General features: G+C 38.4%; 1 protein-coding gene across 2 annotated transcripts in view; it reads right to left on the bottom strand.

Moving 5' to 3' along the window:
- LOC109960571 (inactive dipeptidyl peptidase 10-like) overlaps positions 1-17,859 on the bottom strand; it is a 58,261-nt gene extending 40,402 nt beyond the window's left edge. Inside the window, exon 1 of one of the 2 annotated variants that reach the window (XM_020600767.1) lies at positions 17,446-17,859. In XM_020600767.1, coding sequence (XP_020456423.1) covers positions 17,446-17,505 — 60 coding nt within the window. In that variant the 5' untranslated portion in view covers positions 17,506-17,859. Of the gene's footprint in view, positions 1-6,197; positions 6,409-17,445 lie in introns of those variants that run through there. The other variant, XM_020600769.1, reaches the window with a different exon arrangement.
- Positions 17,860-18,323: the final 464 nt, after the last annotated feature.

Here is an 18,323-nt window from a genome sequence, read left to right as displayed (position 1 = left end):
GTTCTTAGTGATTGCCTGTATCCTATGATGAACTAGTTCTATCCTGAAGAGAGTGGTCTCTTCCAGGATGACAGTGCCTCCATCCACAGGGTACCAAGGGTCAATGAATGGTTTAATGAGAAAGTGATATGAATCCTATGCTGTGGCCTTCGCAGTCACCAGATCTCAACCCACTTAAACCCCTATGGGAGGTGTTGGAGCGACATGTTAGCCATTACCATCATCAAAACACTTAATGAGGGAGCTTCTGTTGGAAGAATGGTGTTCATCCCTGCAGTAGAGTTCAGAGACTTGTAGAATCAGTGCCAGGGTGCACTGAAGCTACTCTAGTGGCACGTGATGGCCCAACACCTTACTGAGACACTTTATGTTGGTTTTTCATTTCAAGTTGGGTATAGGTTTTCTTATTGATGGAATGTTTTTTAATCCAGACGGTTTGAAGAGTCAAATCCAGGACCTGCCTCCGTACAGTCGTTAAAAACACTTAAGTATACATACTGCACATATGGACGTTAATGTAGCCTGAAACCCCACAAACTATGGAATACACCTTAACCTTGGAAGTAATGTTTTGCTAGTAAGCTAATTAGGTGTTCATGCTACTGTAAGTGTTACTATCTATTTTAGAGCAAATAAATACTCTTTTTAATTCATTCTGTACACTTGTGTGTGTGTGTTTAGTTTTGAAAACCTCTTTTACTACAGCCTTAATCACACCACTTCAATATGTAAAGTCATCTACAGTTTCACAGGCCTACCAGTCACAGTTGTACAGTCACTGTAAGGGTTAAGGTACAGTATATCTTGGGATTAAGTATTTCTTTATGGTATTTTAGGTTTACACTTTACAGAAAGAGGCAAAGTCCTCATAAGAGTGGAAAGGCTTTGTTCTTCAGCCAGAAAGCCATGATACATGCTTGGTGTTTTATTCTCCCAGCTTGCAGCATGATGATTGATTAGCTTGTCACTTGAAATTTCAGTTGAATCTCCACTCTGATTCACCAGCTTACCCCTCTTTACTGGAAGTGTGTGACATTATTATATGTGTCAGTTGGCAGGATGTGCCAGAGACTTAGTAGACAAGCAGAGCGCAGGCAGTACATAAGCTCGGCCAGTGTTTCTTACAAATCCTACAGGTAACAAATAGAGGTAGATGAGGGGCACAGATTCACTTGTTCCTTAAAATTAGAATTAGGAGTAATTTTGATGATGATTAAAGGGCCACATCACCTACAGAAACTAATTCTGACTCACAATGGTGTCTATTCTCACAACATAAAATTAGGGCTTTAATGGCAAGAATCTGGTGATACAATGCGTATCGCAGTACAGGGGCTACAGCTCTATATATTGTGATACTGTAAACAAGGTGATATATTGCAAAAAATTTAATTTTAGAAAGACTCATATAATAAGAAACACACACATGATATGTATACATGTTCCTGTAAAGGTTCACTTTTTATGCAATCAGAACAGGGATCTGCATTTGCATTTGTCACAGTCTCCATAACAACATCATAGCACTTGGCATGTGAACTATTAATTAAAAATTGATGGGAGTTTATGAAAATTGATACAGTATTGCAAAACATAATATCGTGATACTCAAGTGTATTGATATTTTCTTACAGCCCTGCTTATAGTATCTTTTCAGCTTGTATTTATGATCAGGGTTTGCATTAGATATCTTGATCCAGATCTAAAAAGTAACACAAAGCAAAAATTTAATCCAAAAGTACTGCCACCTTATCAGCCTAAATTACAAAGTGACACTGCACAAATGCATTACTGCATCCTCACTGATTGAAAGCTTATAGCAAATACTGCATGAGCATGCTGTAATGACTTTATCTTTTCTTCTTTTTTGTCCTTTATTTCTTCCAAACAGTTTTCCCTATCTGCCTTCTCCAGAATAATGCTGCTTTAAATTCAGATCTTCAGACTCAAACTTCTAGGGGTCTGAAATGGTAGTGGTGAATGAAAAGCATGAGATGTGCAGTAGCACCAGTGTATGTGTGCTTGACGGAAAGTGAATGAGCGATGTTGCTCACAGAGGATGAAAGGCACAAGTTCAACAAGCAGGGAACAAGGGAGGAAAATGGTAGCAGATTGAAAATTCTGAGGAAAGCAGAGGTGAAGCATTAACGAGTAAATTGAATGGCATAGATAGAGAGGCTGAAGATGATGGAAGTAGTGGAGGAGGGGAAGCAATGGAGGGTGGTAGAAGAAAGAAAAATGGCAGGAACTGAAGATGAGGAAGGAAGATCTTCAAAGCTTTGACTCTCTTCTTTCCCATTAAATATTTAATTGATGGAATCAGAGATCACATGGAAATGAGCTCTCTCTCTCTCTGACCTCTGCCGGTGTTTGGGAAGTTCAATAATATCCCAAAGGCAGAAATCTTCTCTGCAGTCTTCAGACCACAAGCGAGTTTGTGCATCTGTGCTTGTGTGTCCAGCATAGCTCTAGATTTTGTGCATGTTTGCATTCTCTTTGCATGCATATATTTGTGCGCTGGCCTTCTTGCCATTCTGTCTGTGTTTAAAATTATGCACACAGTATTCAAGTATCTGCTGTGTGTTGTGCTGGAAGTAACTATCAGCAAATTATTGCTATTTTGAGTTGATGTATTGGATAGGAAGCAACATATTAAACAGTTTTATTATTATGTGTATCTGTTTTGTCATGTTACAGCTTTCTTTTATTATTTGGTGTGTATTTTTACTTGTAAAATGTTGAGTCATTTTGAGCTTCTTGGCCTCCTCTAAAATTCAAACACAGCATCCCAAGATGTTTTCCTTTGGCTGTGCTGGGCCCTTCTAACATCGTTTTTACTTAGACTTGGGCTTCATCATTTTAACCATTGGGATCCACAATGAAATCCATGAAAAAAAAGATCAGAACAGTAGCATCCAATGCTGTGCGGCCTTTTCCAGAGACAGCAAGCAGGAAACATTTTGTTTTAATGGGCCGTGAGCCGAAACAGTTGAGATTCCTCCTCCTGTCTGATTTCCAAACTCGTCTGGGTTTCACTCCTGCTTTCTGACTTACACCTGGGATGACAGGTGAATGTAATTAACCTGCTGCCAGGATGGTAACCTGCAGGGCCTGAGTTAGGAACCACTGCGGTTGGCTGGGAAAGCTTTTTTTTTTTTGATAAGGTAGGTTCCTACTCTAAGTCTCTTAATTGACCCAGAATGATTTGAGGCAAAGTCCTGATAAGAGCAAGTAAAAGTCTTGAAATACTGCTTCGCTTCCTCGTTCTTTAGGACACACAAAACTATACTTACTAAAGGAAGGAAGATACTGATGGCCCCTCAAGTCCTTGCTCATTTAAAAGACACATCATTTTTATTACGTTTTTTATTACATAGCCTGGTGCAACTTCAATGGAATGTGATTGTCTCTTCCTGCAGTAACATTTTATGATTTTTCCTTTCTATTTTTCAAGTTGAGTTTTTCCAACAAATGTATTCAAGAACAAGTCTCTGAAGGCTTTTTTCTTACAGCTTTGTGCAGTCGTTGGCAGATAGTCTTTGGTGGCTTGGTGGAAAGCAAGTTTTTGTTCTGTGTCAGCATGTTTTCAACTCTGTACACCATTTCTTTCTGTATAGTGACACTGTTATGCATCTGTGTTCCATTCACTATGTCCCTAATCCTTGTGTGTTGGAAAAAAGTCAACCCTGTTTCCTGGAAATTGCTTTTATATACAATTAATTACTAAAAGCAAATTCATATTGTAGGAAACATACAGTAACTGCTGTTGGATTATGTTTTATATTAATGAGGAACTGTTGAATGGCACAAATATGTTGATCCTTAAAAATATGTGTACCATGTTCACAGAAAGTTATTTATCTTCAAAAAAAAAAAAATCCAATCTTGCATTTAAATATCCACTTGCACTGACTAAAGCATCGATAAACTGTTTATAGCTATGTTTAGATATATAAGAATGTGAAAGTATTTAAGCAGTGGATTGACAGTGATGAGTACCATCAAGGAAAAGCCCTTAAAGCACTGAGGGCAAAAAACATCCACACATTAAATAACATCTGTGCAGATTATTCAGCTTGTCTTGTGCTTAAAAGACGAGAAAGAAAAAAAGTTGTGTTCTTTAAGTTGTTACAGGCACAAAAGTGCCTGTTAGGCAACTGCACAAAATCCCCCCACCCCACCCCAAAAAAGCATAACCTATTGCCATATGTATCTTTCTTCCATCTTACTGTTGTGTTCAAAGTAATACCAGGTGTAGGGGAAGGAAATGTATTCAAGGACCAATCTGTAAATAATCATAATAAAAGAAAAGAATTTCCTTTGATATTAATTTATATTTCAGTGTGTTTAGTAGCAGAAGGGGCCTTAAACACTGAACCATGGGAACGCTTTACATCTCAAGGCCTGAATATCCATTTATAAAGATGCAAAATTACAAACAGCACAGAAACAATAAGCTGTGAGGGGGAGTGTAATGATGCTGGCAGATGAAAGCCATGTACCTGCAAACATGTTAGTCATTTCCATAATGACATAAGTGGACTTTGTCATTTATACACAGTGATTTTGTTTGGTTTCCAGAACAAACTGCATTTAAATGAGAGTAAGCTTTGTTCACCAAAACCAAATAACCAAAAACATTGTGTTTTTACATAACAGGTATGAAAGTCTTACATGACAAAGAGTTAGAGAATCTGGATGAACCAAGGCCATGAAAAACACTAAGACACTGTTACGTAGCGCAGTGATGCAGCTGATGCTGAAATTATTCTGTTGTTACTAACATTATTTCCTCAAATATTTAAATAACAACACTGAGAAACAGAAATGCACATTGGTGATGACAAATTGAAATCTAACATGCCATGAGCCAAGACAAAAAGCAGTGAAGGGTGTGAAAAAAACCCCTGAATCCTCTACAGTGACCTAGAAACAGGCAGGTGAGGGTTTACTGGCTGACCCAATGTGCTACACTCATTAACCAGCCTGAGATTCCAGCTGGGCTCCAGGCATCCGTGCATCCAGAGAAAGCCTTTATAGTATCAAACAGAAAGCACTGAGTGCATGTTATAAATTTTGCCAACAGGGTTTAACCCCATGTTACACCTGGAGAGTCCCAAGTTAAATTATATGCAGATGTTTGTTTTAGACCTTCATGATTCAACCCAATCCAAAATGGGGCTCATGGCTGCAGACTAAATAACCTGCTATGTGGTCTTTTATTGGACCTGGGCAAAGATGACCTGAGAAAGACTGTAAAAGGCAAAACCTTCAGGCAAAAATACAAAACATAGTGTTCTTCTAGCTTCTTAATGTGATGATTTGCTGCCTTTGCCATATGTGATAATAAACTGAGTTCTTAGGGTTTGAAAGCTTTTAAATTGCTTGTGTTATTGTTATCGTCATCTTGGGCTTCAGTAAACTGTGATTTATGTTTTTCACAGTTTTCTGCAAAAGTAACCTAATAGATTCTTATCATTTTTCCATTTTGTTTGCTGTCATATAAAAAAAGCCGCTGAGACCAGATTTAGACAGTCGATGGATATGTGGACGTTCCTCTGAAGCCGAGACATGTGAACCTGCTGAGAAGATGCATGTAGCTCTTGTCTTGTTTAAGTATTCTGAGTTTGCTTTAATTCATTAACTAGTCTATATAATGTCAGTCATTATATATACATACATATAAAGTGCCTCCTGTGCTGAAAACCTAGTTGGGACAAATGTTTTCTGGTCCGCTGCCTAAAGTCTGAACCAAATAACCCCAACATCCAGTGTTCAAATCTCACAAAAACACGCTCTACAGCCCATTCATCACTGACAACAACAGCCTGAGTCCTGACACACTTTGAGTCCCTGGGGACGTGTTTCTCTTTCTCTGAGCCTCACCTCTCCCTGAAGGCAGCAGACACTCCTGGGACTTCAAGATAAAACACACACGTCACTCTTTTTGATGGAGGTCCATCACCGTGTCTCAAACAGCCTTATCAGTGTAAACATACTGGAAACATTACATTTTATATGTACACTTTAATAACTATCGACCACCAAAATATTGATTTTTTTCAGCTATGCAGGAAACCTCAGGATGTTTAAAATATTAAGGAACTGCTGAAGGCTCACGTGTTATAACACTCAGTCAACACCATCCATAGGAACTACAGCACTGTGGTTTCTATAAAAAGCTACAGACACCTCACCTCCAGGTACCTGAGCTCTGGCTCCGTCATGTTGATGTCTTTCCAGTCAAAACACTTAAACGTGAAGCATCAAACTCAGGCAGCAACGAGACGCTCCCTCCTCTTCAACTATCACACAAGCTCAAAATGACCAAAAACAATGAAAAATGTATTCGTTCTGCACTGCAGGAGAGTAAAAAACAACAATGAGCAAGGAAGAAATGGTCTCCTCTCCTACTCTTGCTGCCAGCATGTCTGTCTGGCTTATCGGAGTAAACACACGTCTGGCAGACACACATGCACACACACAAAACCCCCCTGCTCTGATTTTACTATGTAAAAAATGGTGTCATTCATAAGTGAAATCAGTCAACCCAGTTTCACTTGTGTCCGGGGAAATTTGCCTGCTGGTGACACTGAAGCCCACTGAGCTGAACTGTTCCACTTTCTGTGTTGAAAGGACAATCAGACTAAGGTGGGTTTAAAAGAAGATGTAAAAAATAGGTCATAAAATGTTGATTTCATACCTTTATTTCCTAGGACAAACAAAGTAACAATAATAACATAATAACACCTTTATTGTTTAAAATGTGTAGCATTAGGCTTTAACACTGAGTAAAAATGCATTTTATCAATTAAGTGCATAAAGTGTAACAGATCAATTCATTTTAGGTAGATTTATAACACAGTAGTGTTAGTGTTTTAGCATTCGCAAACATGAACAAAACATGCAGTTACCTGTCAAAAAATTGTTATTTTAGTTCAAAATAAATGGGACGTTCTTATTTATAACAACCTGAAGCTTAATCTTCTGTTTGTCTGTTCATTATATTAACATTCAACCCACAAAAATCACTGCTGAGGTCTTGGAATACAGAAGTGTCTCTAAAATTCAGCCAGACAGCGCAAGAAACAGCAGCACCAAGATTATTGATCAGTTTATAAAGAGGCCAACAATAAGCCACTTTATTTAATAATAAATCACTTTATTTGAGGGTACAACCAAAGGTGTGCCCATTAAAGGTCATTAGCAGACTTTCATTTTACAGAGAAATAATCTGCTCAATGATGACGAGCTGAAGTCAGTCTGTAAACCATGACAGATGTTTACAACAGACACTTTGTGTATTAATTTTATAGCTGATCTTTGTTCTCTGCTTCCAAATAAATTGCACTGGGGAGTTGTTCCACTAATGTAATGTTGCACTTCTCTAACAGCGTCAAAACCATGATGGATAGTTCTCAAAACATACCAAAATCAATGCAGCAGAACCAAAGATATTGGCTTTTTATTCCAAAACTGGTAGAATTGTTAGCTATTCTCGGTGAGCATGGTGTTATAAATTGTAGAGAAAAAAAAAACTAAACTATACAAACAAGTTCAAAGTTGTAATAAGCTGGAATAATCCTTTAGTTTACATAATGGAGCTTTGACTTTGCCTCTTTCCACCATGTGTTAGTTTATTTCAATTAGTGATTTTGTGCACTACCCAATGTTGTTCCTGGGGTGCAGGGTGGGGTGTCTGTGCTGAATATGTGCATGTAATGAATGCTAAATAAACTCTGAAACTTGATGGAAGGCAGTACAGTCTGTTCAACTGAGCCTGCTGTAGTCCCTGGAGCAGCATAGAAGATCTATAAGGAAGACTTCTCTCACCAGAAACTGCCATAATAATAATAAATAAAGACATAGGCTGTTCTCTGCTTCCTCTGGAAGATATCGGCCAACACACATTACATAACCAGAGCACAAAACATCATAAAAGACTCTTCACACTATTATCCAAGGGCGTAGGTTTGGTAGGTTTGGTGACACTGCTCTCCAACAGTGTAACTAATAACCTGGACAAACGGATTCAAGAACAGTTTTCCTAAAGCAATCTATATTCTTAATCAAAACATGTAAAATGGAAAGTATCTACCATTTAATGTGCAATAGCATCCCATGTACAATTAATACATTATGTAAATCACTCACTCTCATAATCCATCCATCCATTATCTATACCACTTATCCTGAACAGGGCCACGGGGCGCTGGAGCCAGTGAGAGGCGGGGTCCATCGTGAACAGGTCACCAGTCTATCTCAGGGGCTCCCTCATCATTTTTGTAGCAGTTACACATGGTACTCCTATGTGGCTTTGATAGACTGGGACTAAGGGACTGGATTGGGTTATCTTTGTACTTAAATGTGTTAGGGACCTTTGTTTTTAACTTGTTAAGACTTGTGATTATTAAGACTTGTCAAGTCTTGTGTGGCTTGTGTTATTTCACTTTTAACTGGGGTATTTATTCATTTGACTTACTGTGTGGCACCACTGTAATGGCACTGAAATGTCTTAGTTTTGTACATAATGCAATGACAATAAAGGCCTTTTCTTCTTGTGCTTTATTTTCTGTTAATATTTTAAATGATTGAAATGTGCCTACAAATACAGTATCTAGACCTGATGTCTTGTCATTTCTCAGGTACAACAATCAAATCGCATCAAATGACAGAAGAGATACAGTAGAAAGGGTTTTAGGGTGAGATTTTCATTTAATAGACCAAACCTTACCCATGATGCTGTTTGAACTTTCTGCCCAAAGACTTTAAATATGCGAGTAAGAAGGTTAAAAAGATGCAAATTTCTGACATCTATGAATCAAGGCATCAATGAGCAGCAGAAAGGTTGACGGGCAGCAAAGAAAAGCCTGGAGAGGGTTAGAGTCAAACCGCAATGTTCACTCTGCTGCGCAGCAGGAGCTCAAAGTCAACCCAGCCTGCTTAGACAGATTATAGGAATTAGAAAGTAAGAGGTGCTGCTTCACCGGAGGAGACACTGACACTTGTGCTTGACTGATGCTCACGGCACAGCAATATTGCAGAGTGAGACACTGTCTTTAAAGTCTTAAAGTCACCAATAAAGAGCCATTTATTTAAACACCTTGTGGTGAAGCTGCTGCTCGGAGTGATGTTTGCTGCAGTTCTTTTACTTTTGTAGTATTGCAGTAAAATTTGAAAAACAAATACAGAAGCTAAGATATCTTTAGAAGGGAGGACTTAAATACACTTATTTTCTTACTTGTCGAGAGTTAGATAAGAAGACTGCTAACATGTCTGACAGCACAGCAATGTTGTAGTGTTTCAGCAGACACTAAAGGAAAGCTAGTGCATTTGCTAAGCTGTTGTACAGACAGAGCCAGGCCAGCTGTTTCTCCCTGTTTCCACTTTTTAAGTTAAACTAGGTTTAGTTAGAGTAATTTAAAACTTATCTTTTAAAAATGACTTTTTCACAGAACCACCTTATTAGCTCTTTCTTTCTCCACACAGACACTTTTTTAACCTTACATATTACCACCTTGAGAGAAGACATGGGTCACAGAGTTCATTGCTGATTAAGAGAAAAGATTTTATTAGTCAGAGGTGTTAAGGAGCTGCTCAGCCCTTCTTTATCTCTTTTCTCTCGCTGTTTTTTATTCAGCTCCATACTGGAAGCTGTGACTGACCGCCAGTGCCAATTAACTGAACATCTGCTTGTTCTTTCTCCAGTTTTCTCTGCCTTCACACTTGCTGACAAAAGCTTAGTCACAGGCATGGTAAAGGTTTTAAACAAAACCACTGAAACAGTTGGTAAACTGTGATATCAAACAGCTTTAATGCATTAAACTGTGCTTGTAATTGTGCTTATCTTATTGTTTATGTTTAATTAAATCCATGCATGCTGGATTAAAAGTCCTGTGACAATGTAGGCAGGCAGATGCGTCAAACATTTCCAAAATAATGATGATTTCAACTGAGGGAGAATGTGTCATTACTGAACAGCATGTGCCTGGTTCTAGTAGCACCACTGGAAAATGAAAACCTTTCATAATGTTTATTTTGTGGTGATAAAGGCTGGTGGCATGTGTCTCAAACTGAAGGAACCTGCTGTTTTCAGTCACGAACACTAATGATCTTTATTAACTACTTGCTGTTAATTGCTCAGAGCAGTCCACACAATGAGACAAGTTGGTAAAAATGTGAAAATAAAATGACAGCTAATGCATCACAATTACATTTTCACAGCAGTTGTCTTTCATTTTTACTCAGTTTAATCAGCGGTAATTCATTTCCTGACTTAAAGCTGATTTTCTTTGCTCAGGCTGAACTCAGTGTTAAGATTGACAGACTTTTCACTCAGTCACTGCTGTAGAGACACTTGTGACAACAGTCTTGTTTAACAAGACGCTGCTTGTTATTTACTCTGTGAGCTTCCAGGTGACAGTCTTGTTTTTCTCCCCTGGGCCATGAAGATCTAGAGCTACAGCACAACCAGCTTTCAGGTACATGACTTTTTCTGAACTGTATATCTACAGACAGGTGACAAATTAAAACTCTTCCAGGATGACAGCACCCCCATCCACAGGGCATAAGGGTCACTGAATGGTTTGATGAGTATGAAAATGATGTGACTCATATGCTAAGACCTTCACAGTCACCAGATCTCAATCCAGTTGAACACCTATGGGAGATGCTGGACCGACGTGTTAGACAGCATCTCCACCACCATCGTCAAACCGCCACATGAGAGAATATCTGTCGGAAGAACAGTGTTCATTCCTCCAGTAGAGTTCACAGACTCGTATACCACGGTGCACTGAAGCTGCTCTGGTGGCACGTGGCAGCCCTGCACCTTACTGAGATACTTTATCATCGTGTTTCCTTTCATTTGTCACCTGTCTAGATCTGTGTATGGCTACTAACCATTGGCCAAGCCGCACTGGATGGCAGTAGATTTGGTTACCATATAAGTGTTCATGCTACTGTATATGTTTAGCAGCTGTGCCTGAGTGAGGAGAGCTATTTTGCAGGGATGTGTATGTTTACAGATGTGAGCACTGTGTAGCTTCTGAGCTGCTGCCCTTGAAGCAGTGACCTTGGTTTGGGCAATTATGTTTCAGAGCAGTCTAACCTGAGATGAGTCCTCATAGTGCTTGGTGCCATGTGAGCCACAGTCTGACTCACTGACCCAAAAATAAAGCACATCAAAGAAAACAGCTCTTACTGTACATTCATGATTTTCTCATAAAGGTAACTGTGATGAATAAGGTGAAGATGATGTAGGCTGTTTCATTTTTTGGTTATTCTAACAGCACATAAACTCATACACGATATACCACATAATATCAAATAAACTTCAGTGGAGATCACAATGAGTTATGGTGTGGTGAGGAAAACCTCTGGTTTTACATTTAATCATTTTTTTTTTAGATTTTTACTGAATTGAGCAGGATTTTTAGTTTCCTATTACATCACAGGATGCCAGTAGAAATCCATTGTCAAACCTTGACAGCAGTGCAGTCTTGTGAAAGACTGTCCTCTAGTGACAAAAAACAGACCTGCATATAATGAAATTAGTTTACTGTGTGAATTCATTACAAATGAGGCAGCCCAAAAGCTGCAGATGTATTGTGTATCAACTGGCAGTTAATTCAGTAAAACATTGTTTGGGAATATGCACCACTAAGACACAATATCAACTCAAATTAATAAGGGTGCTGCATTAGTACTTGTCTAACAAAGGGGCCCCATGTAAACAGTTACATAATGGCACCACATTTTCATGAACAGAAGTTAATTGGAGCTTGTCTTTTGACACTGTAGGTGCCCTTGCAGGTGAATCTGTCCATTGCTATGCTGTGACGCATCATTCTGTAGCAGTAACAGTGCTCACAGCAGTAAGAGAGGAGTAGTGGCAATGTCAGCTGTAGTACTATTTGTGAAAGTTATAGCTGCAACAAAATAGCTACTCCAGGAGGAGTATCCAAAATGGCAAATGAAGGGGGAAACTGTGATGTTTTGGGTTTGATAGTGTATAACCTTTGAACATAAAGTTAATTTGCTTTCAAAACATGACATGACCACGTCACAACAGACATAGAGTTTGTGTAAATGAGGGAAACTGCAGTGTTACAGCAGCTACTTCACATAAATACATAAGTAAATAAAAGAAATGAGAAGCAAATGCATTTAGAAAAGAATTAAATAGCTTGAATAGAAAACTGAAGATTAATATCCTGTATAATACTGCAAATCACTATATACTTTATGCATAACATATGTAATATCCTTTATATTGATAGTGAAAGTTGTGTTGAGGGTCAAAGCAAAAAAAACAAACATGCCTGAAAGACTAACACCAGATGAATCAGCCACAGAAATAATAATACTACACAAATGGTCCTGGTTGTACTGCATTTGCTGAATCCACCTTAGCAGTAGCTGTAATACCTGCTGCTGTATCAGTAGTACATGTAGTGTGAGCGATTAGTATGAATGTTAGCAAGCAACAGTGAATATTAAGTTGATACCGTAGTTCACAGTTTTGTGTTAATATCTTGTGCATTGCATAGCCTAGTCAGAAACTTGGCAGGGGGACTCTTTATCTCACACACAGCCTGGCTTTCTCAAGATAACAGTGTAGGCTGTGCAAATGCACAAAGCTCTGCTCTGCATTTCAGATTTTTAAACAACAAATCTTGTGCCTGTGAATCTAAACTGTGAATCTATTCAAGTAGCTAGTTCTCCTTTGTGCCTTTATTAAGTGACACCACAGCACACTAAAGTGCTCAGTGTATGGTTCATTAATATTGCTTCAACATATTATGTGAGTGGGATGTGGTAACATTATCTACTGAAGCATATCAGTGCTCAAAGGCCAGCATGCTAATCACAGGTTTATGGGCACCTTCAATGCAGTTAGGTCAACGATGATGAAGATGGCTGAAACAGGACTAGTCATCTTTCTCCACAGGCTAGCGAGCTTCTTTACTCCATGTCCCTTTGCACAGTAACAGATGACAGTGACGACACAACGTGACTGTGACTGGGAACCGGACAGGCTGTTTAAACTCAGATGGCAATCTGCTCTGTTTCACAGGGTTTACAGTTGGCAGCTCACCCCGGTACAAGTTCTGAGTTCCTTCAAAGGAAACAAACTATGTTGACTGAAAACCTCTTTCCATTAGAGGAAGTTTCAATCTTTTACATTTTGAGTTTATGACTTAAAGAAAAAAGTTTGACATTCTGGGAAATATGTGTATTTGTTTTTGCTACAGTGAATTAGATGATGCCACTGCCATGTCTGTACAGGAAAGATGAAGCTACTCTGATGAAGCTGGTTAGATTATCTAAGCATAAAGATGAGGAAACAGTATAAGTCCCTCATTTTTTCCCAGTCTTGGTGCTAAACCAGTTGCTGCTCAGTGTGACTTTATATTCCATGTACATGCATCAATCTTTTAATCTAACTCTCAGCAAGAAAGCAAATAATTTCCCAAAATGCCAAACAATTCCTTTAAATAAACCTCAAATCAACACATAAAAATATAATAAAATCTGAGCTAACTACACTTAAATTGATAGGTTTCAGTACTTGTGTCATGTAAACCCACTGGTGCCCATCATTTTTGCTTTGTTACTTCCATAAAATGGAGGGAAAGTGTCATGTGAGTTGTCGACAGTTAAGAGGAATCTTAACTTGTAAACGTTACTCATTTAAATATTTGTGAGCTGCCATTAGAGCTCAGCCAATGGTCTTCTGTTATATCCTTATAAATCTAATGGGGTAAGTCAATAAATCAAATAGAGATAAATGCGTTACTGTCTTCTCTAAAACAGCTCTGACTTGACATTTGAGTTGAGTTACTTGTGAGGGGTTAAGTCTCACCAAATTGATGTAGCTTAGTCTCCTCTAAAATCCCTCTTAGTGCACTGGAAACACAATAAAACAGTTAATCTTACAGTATTTCGTTCCAAACAATAATACTGTCAGTCGTAATTTAATTCAAAAGAATTACCCTTTTGTTGTTTTTAATACAATTAAATATAATTCTCACACTATTCAGTGAGTATTTAAAGTACAAAATCCAAAATCTTTTTGCTGTCTAATGATTCAAGGTCAGACTTGCTAAAAGACATTTTTACACATTTTCGATTAGGTACTAGATGAGTAGACAAAATAAAAGCATACTCCTCTATGTCAACAGATGCTCTAAAGATAGAAAAACAACATCTAGAAGATGAGAATTTCTGTCCTTTAAAAGTGCTGCTCAGTGCTCCAACCACTGATTCACTGCAAACACTGTCTATGAACACACTCCCACTCTCCTGACCTCATGCAAATGGGATTTGACTGATATATATATATATATACATATATATAGATATATATCTATTTAGAAATATCCTGAAATAACAAGTTACTTAGCAACAACCAGCACGATCATAGCAGCAGCTGAAAATGAGGAGACGGGGAAGGAATGATTACCGTAATGATGATAAGAGAGCAGACATTTTTGAACTGAAGGAAAACATTTCCTTAAAATGAAATAAAATGGGCCACTCCCTACATTTTGTTCTAGTTCATCATGATAAATATACATTGATTTTGAATGAGTGTGATGCTGCGGTTAACTGGCAAAGGAATAAAAAGAAAACTGATAGTTTTGGATGTGTAACATTAATAAAACCAGTCTTATCAACATAGCAGTTGATCAGCCCCATGGTATAACTGTATTTACAGCCACATATTTCATATAAAAACCTTAAGTTCATATGTAATAATCCATCCAGCATATCAGATAAAGAATTCTTTCCTACATGAAAGCGCCTGAAAGAGCAAAAGTCACATTTGTCTGTGCACATGAAATTAGTCAAAATATGATTATTTTAATTCAGCAACTACAGAAGAAACTACTGACAGAGCTGGGGCTGGTCTGTAAAAGACTCTCATAACATCAGTGTATTAGAAGATAAGACATTAGGGCTGAAACTATTAAAAGTTTATCAGTTAGTCTAATTATCAATCACCAATGAGTTTTGTCAAAATTCTAAATTACTGGTTCCAGCTTCATAAATATGAGAAAATGCCACGTTTGTGTTCTTCTTTTCTGCGTTGCATCATCGCAAATGGAATGCCTTTGGTTTTTGAACCGTTGGACAAAACAAGTCATCTGAACAAGGCTGACATACTGTAGATTTTCACCGTTATGTGAAAACCTGGAAACACCTGGAAAAGAGACTTTGACACAGACCATTGAAAGATACATAACACCCACAGAGTGTCATCAGATATTAGCTGTAACTGATCCCGCTAAAGGTGTAGCGTGAAAGCCTGCTGAGCAAAACAAGCATTAACGTGTCACTTTTCTAGATAAAATAGATCTTAGAAAATATGTTAGCAATGCATAAATACATATTTAATGTCCCTAGTTAAATCAGAGTCTGATTATATTTATGATAGCTGCTTTGGCAGTGACTGTGTTTAGATTTCACACCTAGAGCTCCTCTGATTTGACACTGTGTTGAGGTGAGATGGACATGCTGTCAAGCAGATGTTTTGTTACACATTATAATTCCAGGGTCACCACAGACAGTGATACAATAATGTTTCTGTCTCTGTATGAGTGGAGGAGTTTATTGCATACTACAGTTTTCACTGTGCAGTTTTTTGCAATGAAACAAATGCTATCAGATTCATGTGGATTAAATACTTGCATAAAGAGCAACTAATAAAACAGATGTGTCTGTATCCAGATTCAAAGCTAATTTCATCGTTACTAGATCAGCACATTAGCCCAGCAGCTTTTGGTGGCTCACTGTTCATACACAGCTCCTGTATTTCAAAAGGCTCCTGCTTATTTGTGAAGCAGCAACAACTAGGTGGCGCATGAGTCTGGATTACAGAGCTGTGATTTATGACACAATTAAAACCACTCAGGCTAAATGATGCAAATGAAAGCAACAATGCATCCACAGTAATTATTTACTCTTGACATGTAAAAACCTCAAGTGTTTTTGGTTTTTGATGGCTGTGAAGTCAATGTTGAGACTAGTGGTTAAAGAAAAGAGAAAGCGTAACAGAAATGACTGGGGAGCTCTTTTTTTTCACCAGACAAAACATGAGCTCACATATACAGCATGTGAGGAAATGCTTTAAAAAATCTGCATTCCTTTGCAGAAGTTCTTGCTCTTATCCCTCCTGCCAGATTACTTCCATGGTGCTGCAGTGGAGCTACAGCAGCACAGGCTTGTACAGGATTATACATTGGCTGTTTGTCTCCCTGTCTGAGGGATCTGCTCGCAGCTACAGGAAAAACTGCTTTGCATAAACTACGAGCCATAATGAAGCTCTGTAGTGTTGGAGTCTTTAGTCTGCTCACTGCTGTCACTGTCTCTGCCTTGTATTGTAATATCAGCTGAGGAGGGCACAAAAAGCATGAGTGCATTTTGATCTTTCAGCATGATTGAGATATACAGTTGAGAACATAGTCTTAAAATATATATATTCTACTGTCCTTTTGTTTTGTTGACATCACTGACACCCAGAGTTGATGCCAGTGCACTGTGGCTTCTTCTGAGTGTTAAACAAGACCAGCACACTCAAACACATGCCCAGTTTAAGTCAGATACTTTTATCTTAACATTTAGTTTGACACATTTCATCACCAGCATTAAGCACAAAGAGCAGTAAGTGCAAGTCTCGCAGTGTGGCTCAAGTCACACTTACAGTACTGTGTGTGTTGTGGTCACTGCAGCCTCCTCGTGCCTCTGAGCTACACTGTCATAGTCATTCTTTAATTCTGCTTCTATCTGATGGATTAACTCATGATTGGTTGTGTCAGACATCATGTTTGTAGAACAACGTGCCACCATGACAAAACTTCTTCTTTTTGTTGCACTGATCGATTGTATCATATCACAAAATGACACAATGCTACCCGCTATAACTGTAAGGGCTTTTTCAAAAACAGAAGGGCAACTTTGCAACAAATGAGAACTGAAAAGCTATTTTAAAACCAGAAGTGTTTTCAGAAGGGCTGTTAAGCATTCTGACAGTGGCAGATTTCATTTTCTTCTTATATTTGATGCTTTGTGAGGCTATTTGATTGTGTGATAACACCTCAAACACATAAACCTGCCATACCTTTCTTTCAAAAACTGTCTAAAAACATCTTTTTTACTGACACAGCTTGTTTATAATTATTTACTTCAGCTGGATATGTTTGGAACAACCACCTTAGCATTATGGATAGAGCCATTGGTTAGAAATGCACAAAACAACACTTGTTAGGGAGAGTGTAAGGGCTCCGACAAGGTGCTTTAAGATCAGAACTGTGGCAAATGTTAAATATTAATGTGCTGTAATCAGCTGATCTATAGGTGAGTGGTGCAGTGAGGATAAAAGCATAGTGTGAGATTTAAAAAGGACTAAAAACAACCACATCATGAACAAATCCCTCCTACCTTGGTGTCCTTGGCAGGTTGACACTCAATCTGATGAGACACGGATGCAGTTTGGTTCATCTTTGCTCCTCAGTTTCACAGAATGCTCCTTTATCTGAAACCAGGATCTCGAATTAAATCCCTTGCTGTCCGTCGTGGACTCCCAGCAGCTCAGTTTGAAGTTTCTGCCGTCTTCCACTGGCTGCTTCTCGTCTCCGAGCTGACCAAAGCAGAAACTAATGCTAATAATACTGAGAACTGAAGGCTGCAAATGTTCTTCCTCGTCTTCAACTGGCGCTTCACCAGAGGCAACACATCTTAATACACAATCTGTTTTCCCTCCTTTGTTTTTCTCAGTGCCACATTTAAATCGAGTCTCTCTCTTTCTCTCCTTTTCCCTTGCTTCTCCTTCTCTTTCCTGCTATAGCAAGTATGTGCTGCTTCACATGCAGCTGACAGACAGTTCATAAACCAGGATGTTTGCCAGTGCCTCCCACATACAAAGACGTTTCTTTATCAGAATGTAAATTTGCTTGAGGCAAAGATATTGCAGGCATTTACATTTGAGATATTTCTGTGACTTTCATGTTCATAGTGTCTTACAGAAGGGGTTCAGAAAGGCATCTAACAGGATGTGTTGCTTTTTATGAAGGACTCACGCTGATAAATTCATTTTGAATTTCAGGACCCTACAACTGTTTACTGCATAAAGAAAACATGATGTGGAGAATCCAGTTGGAAGCTGTGTTACTATTTTCACTGGACACAATAAATGCATGTTGAAGAGGAGCAGAAAGGAAGGAGAAACATTTTTGTTTTGAGACAGATGCTAGCTGCAAAGACGGTTTATTGTTCAGGAGTTTTTATATTATGTTTTTACTTTTAATGTCAATGTGTGT

The sequence above is a fragment of the Monopterus albus genome, unplaced genomic scaffold (genome assembly GCF_001952655.1).
Source record: "Monopterus albus unplaced genomic scaffold, M_albus_1.0 scaffold48.1, whole genome shotgun sequence".
NCBI classification, from domain to species: domain Eukaryota; kingdom Metazoa; phylum Chordata; class Actinopteri; order Synbranchiformes; family Synbranchidae; genus Monopterus; species Monopterus albus.
Note: the sequence above shows the minus strand (reverse complement) of the source record. Positions and strands in the feature narration are given on the sequence as shown.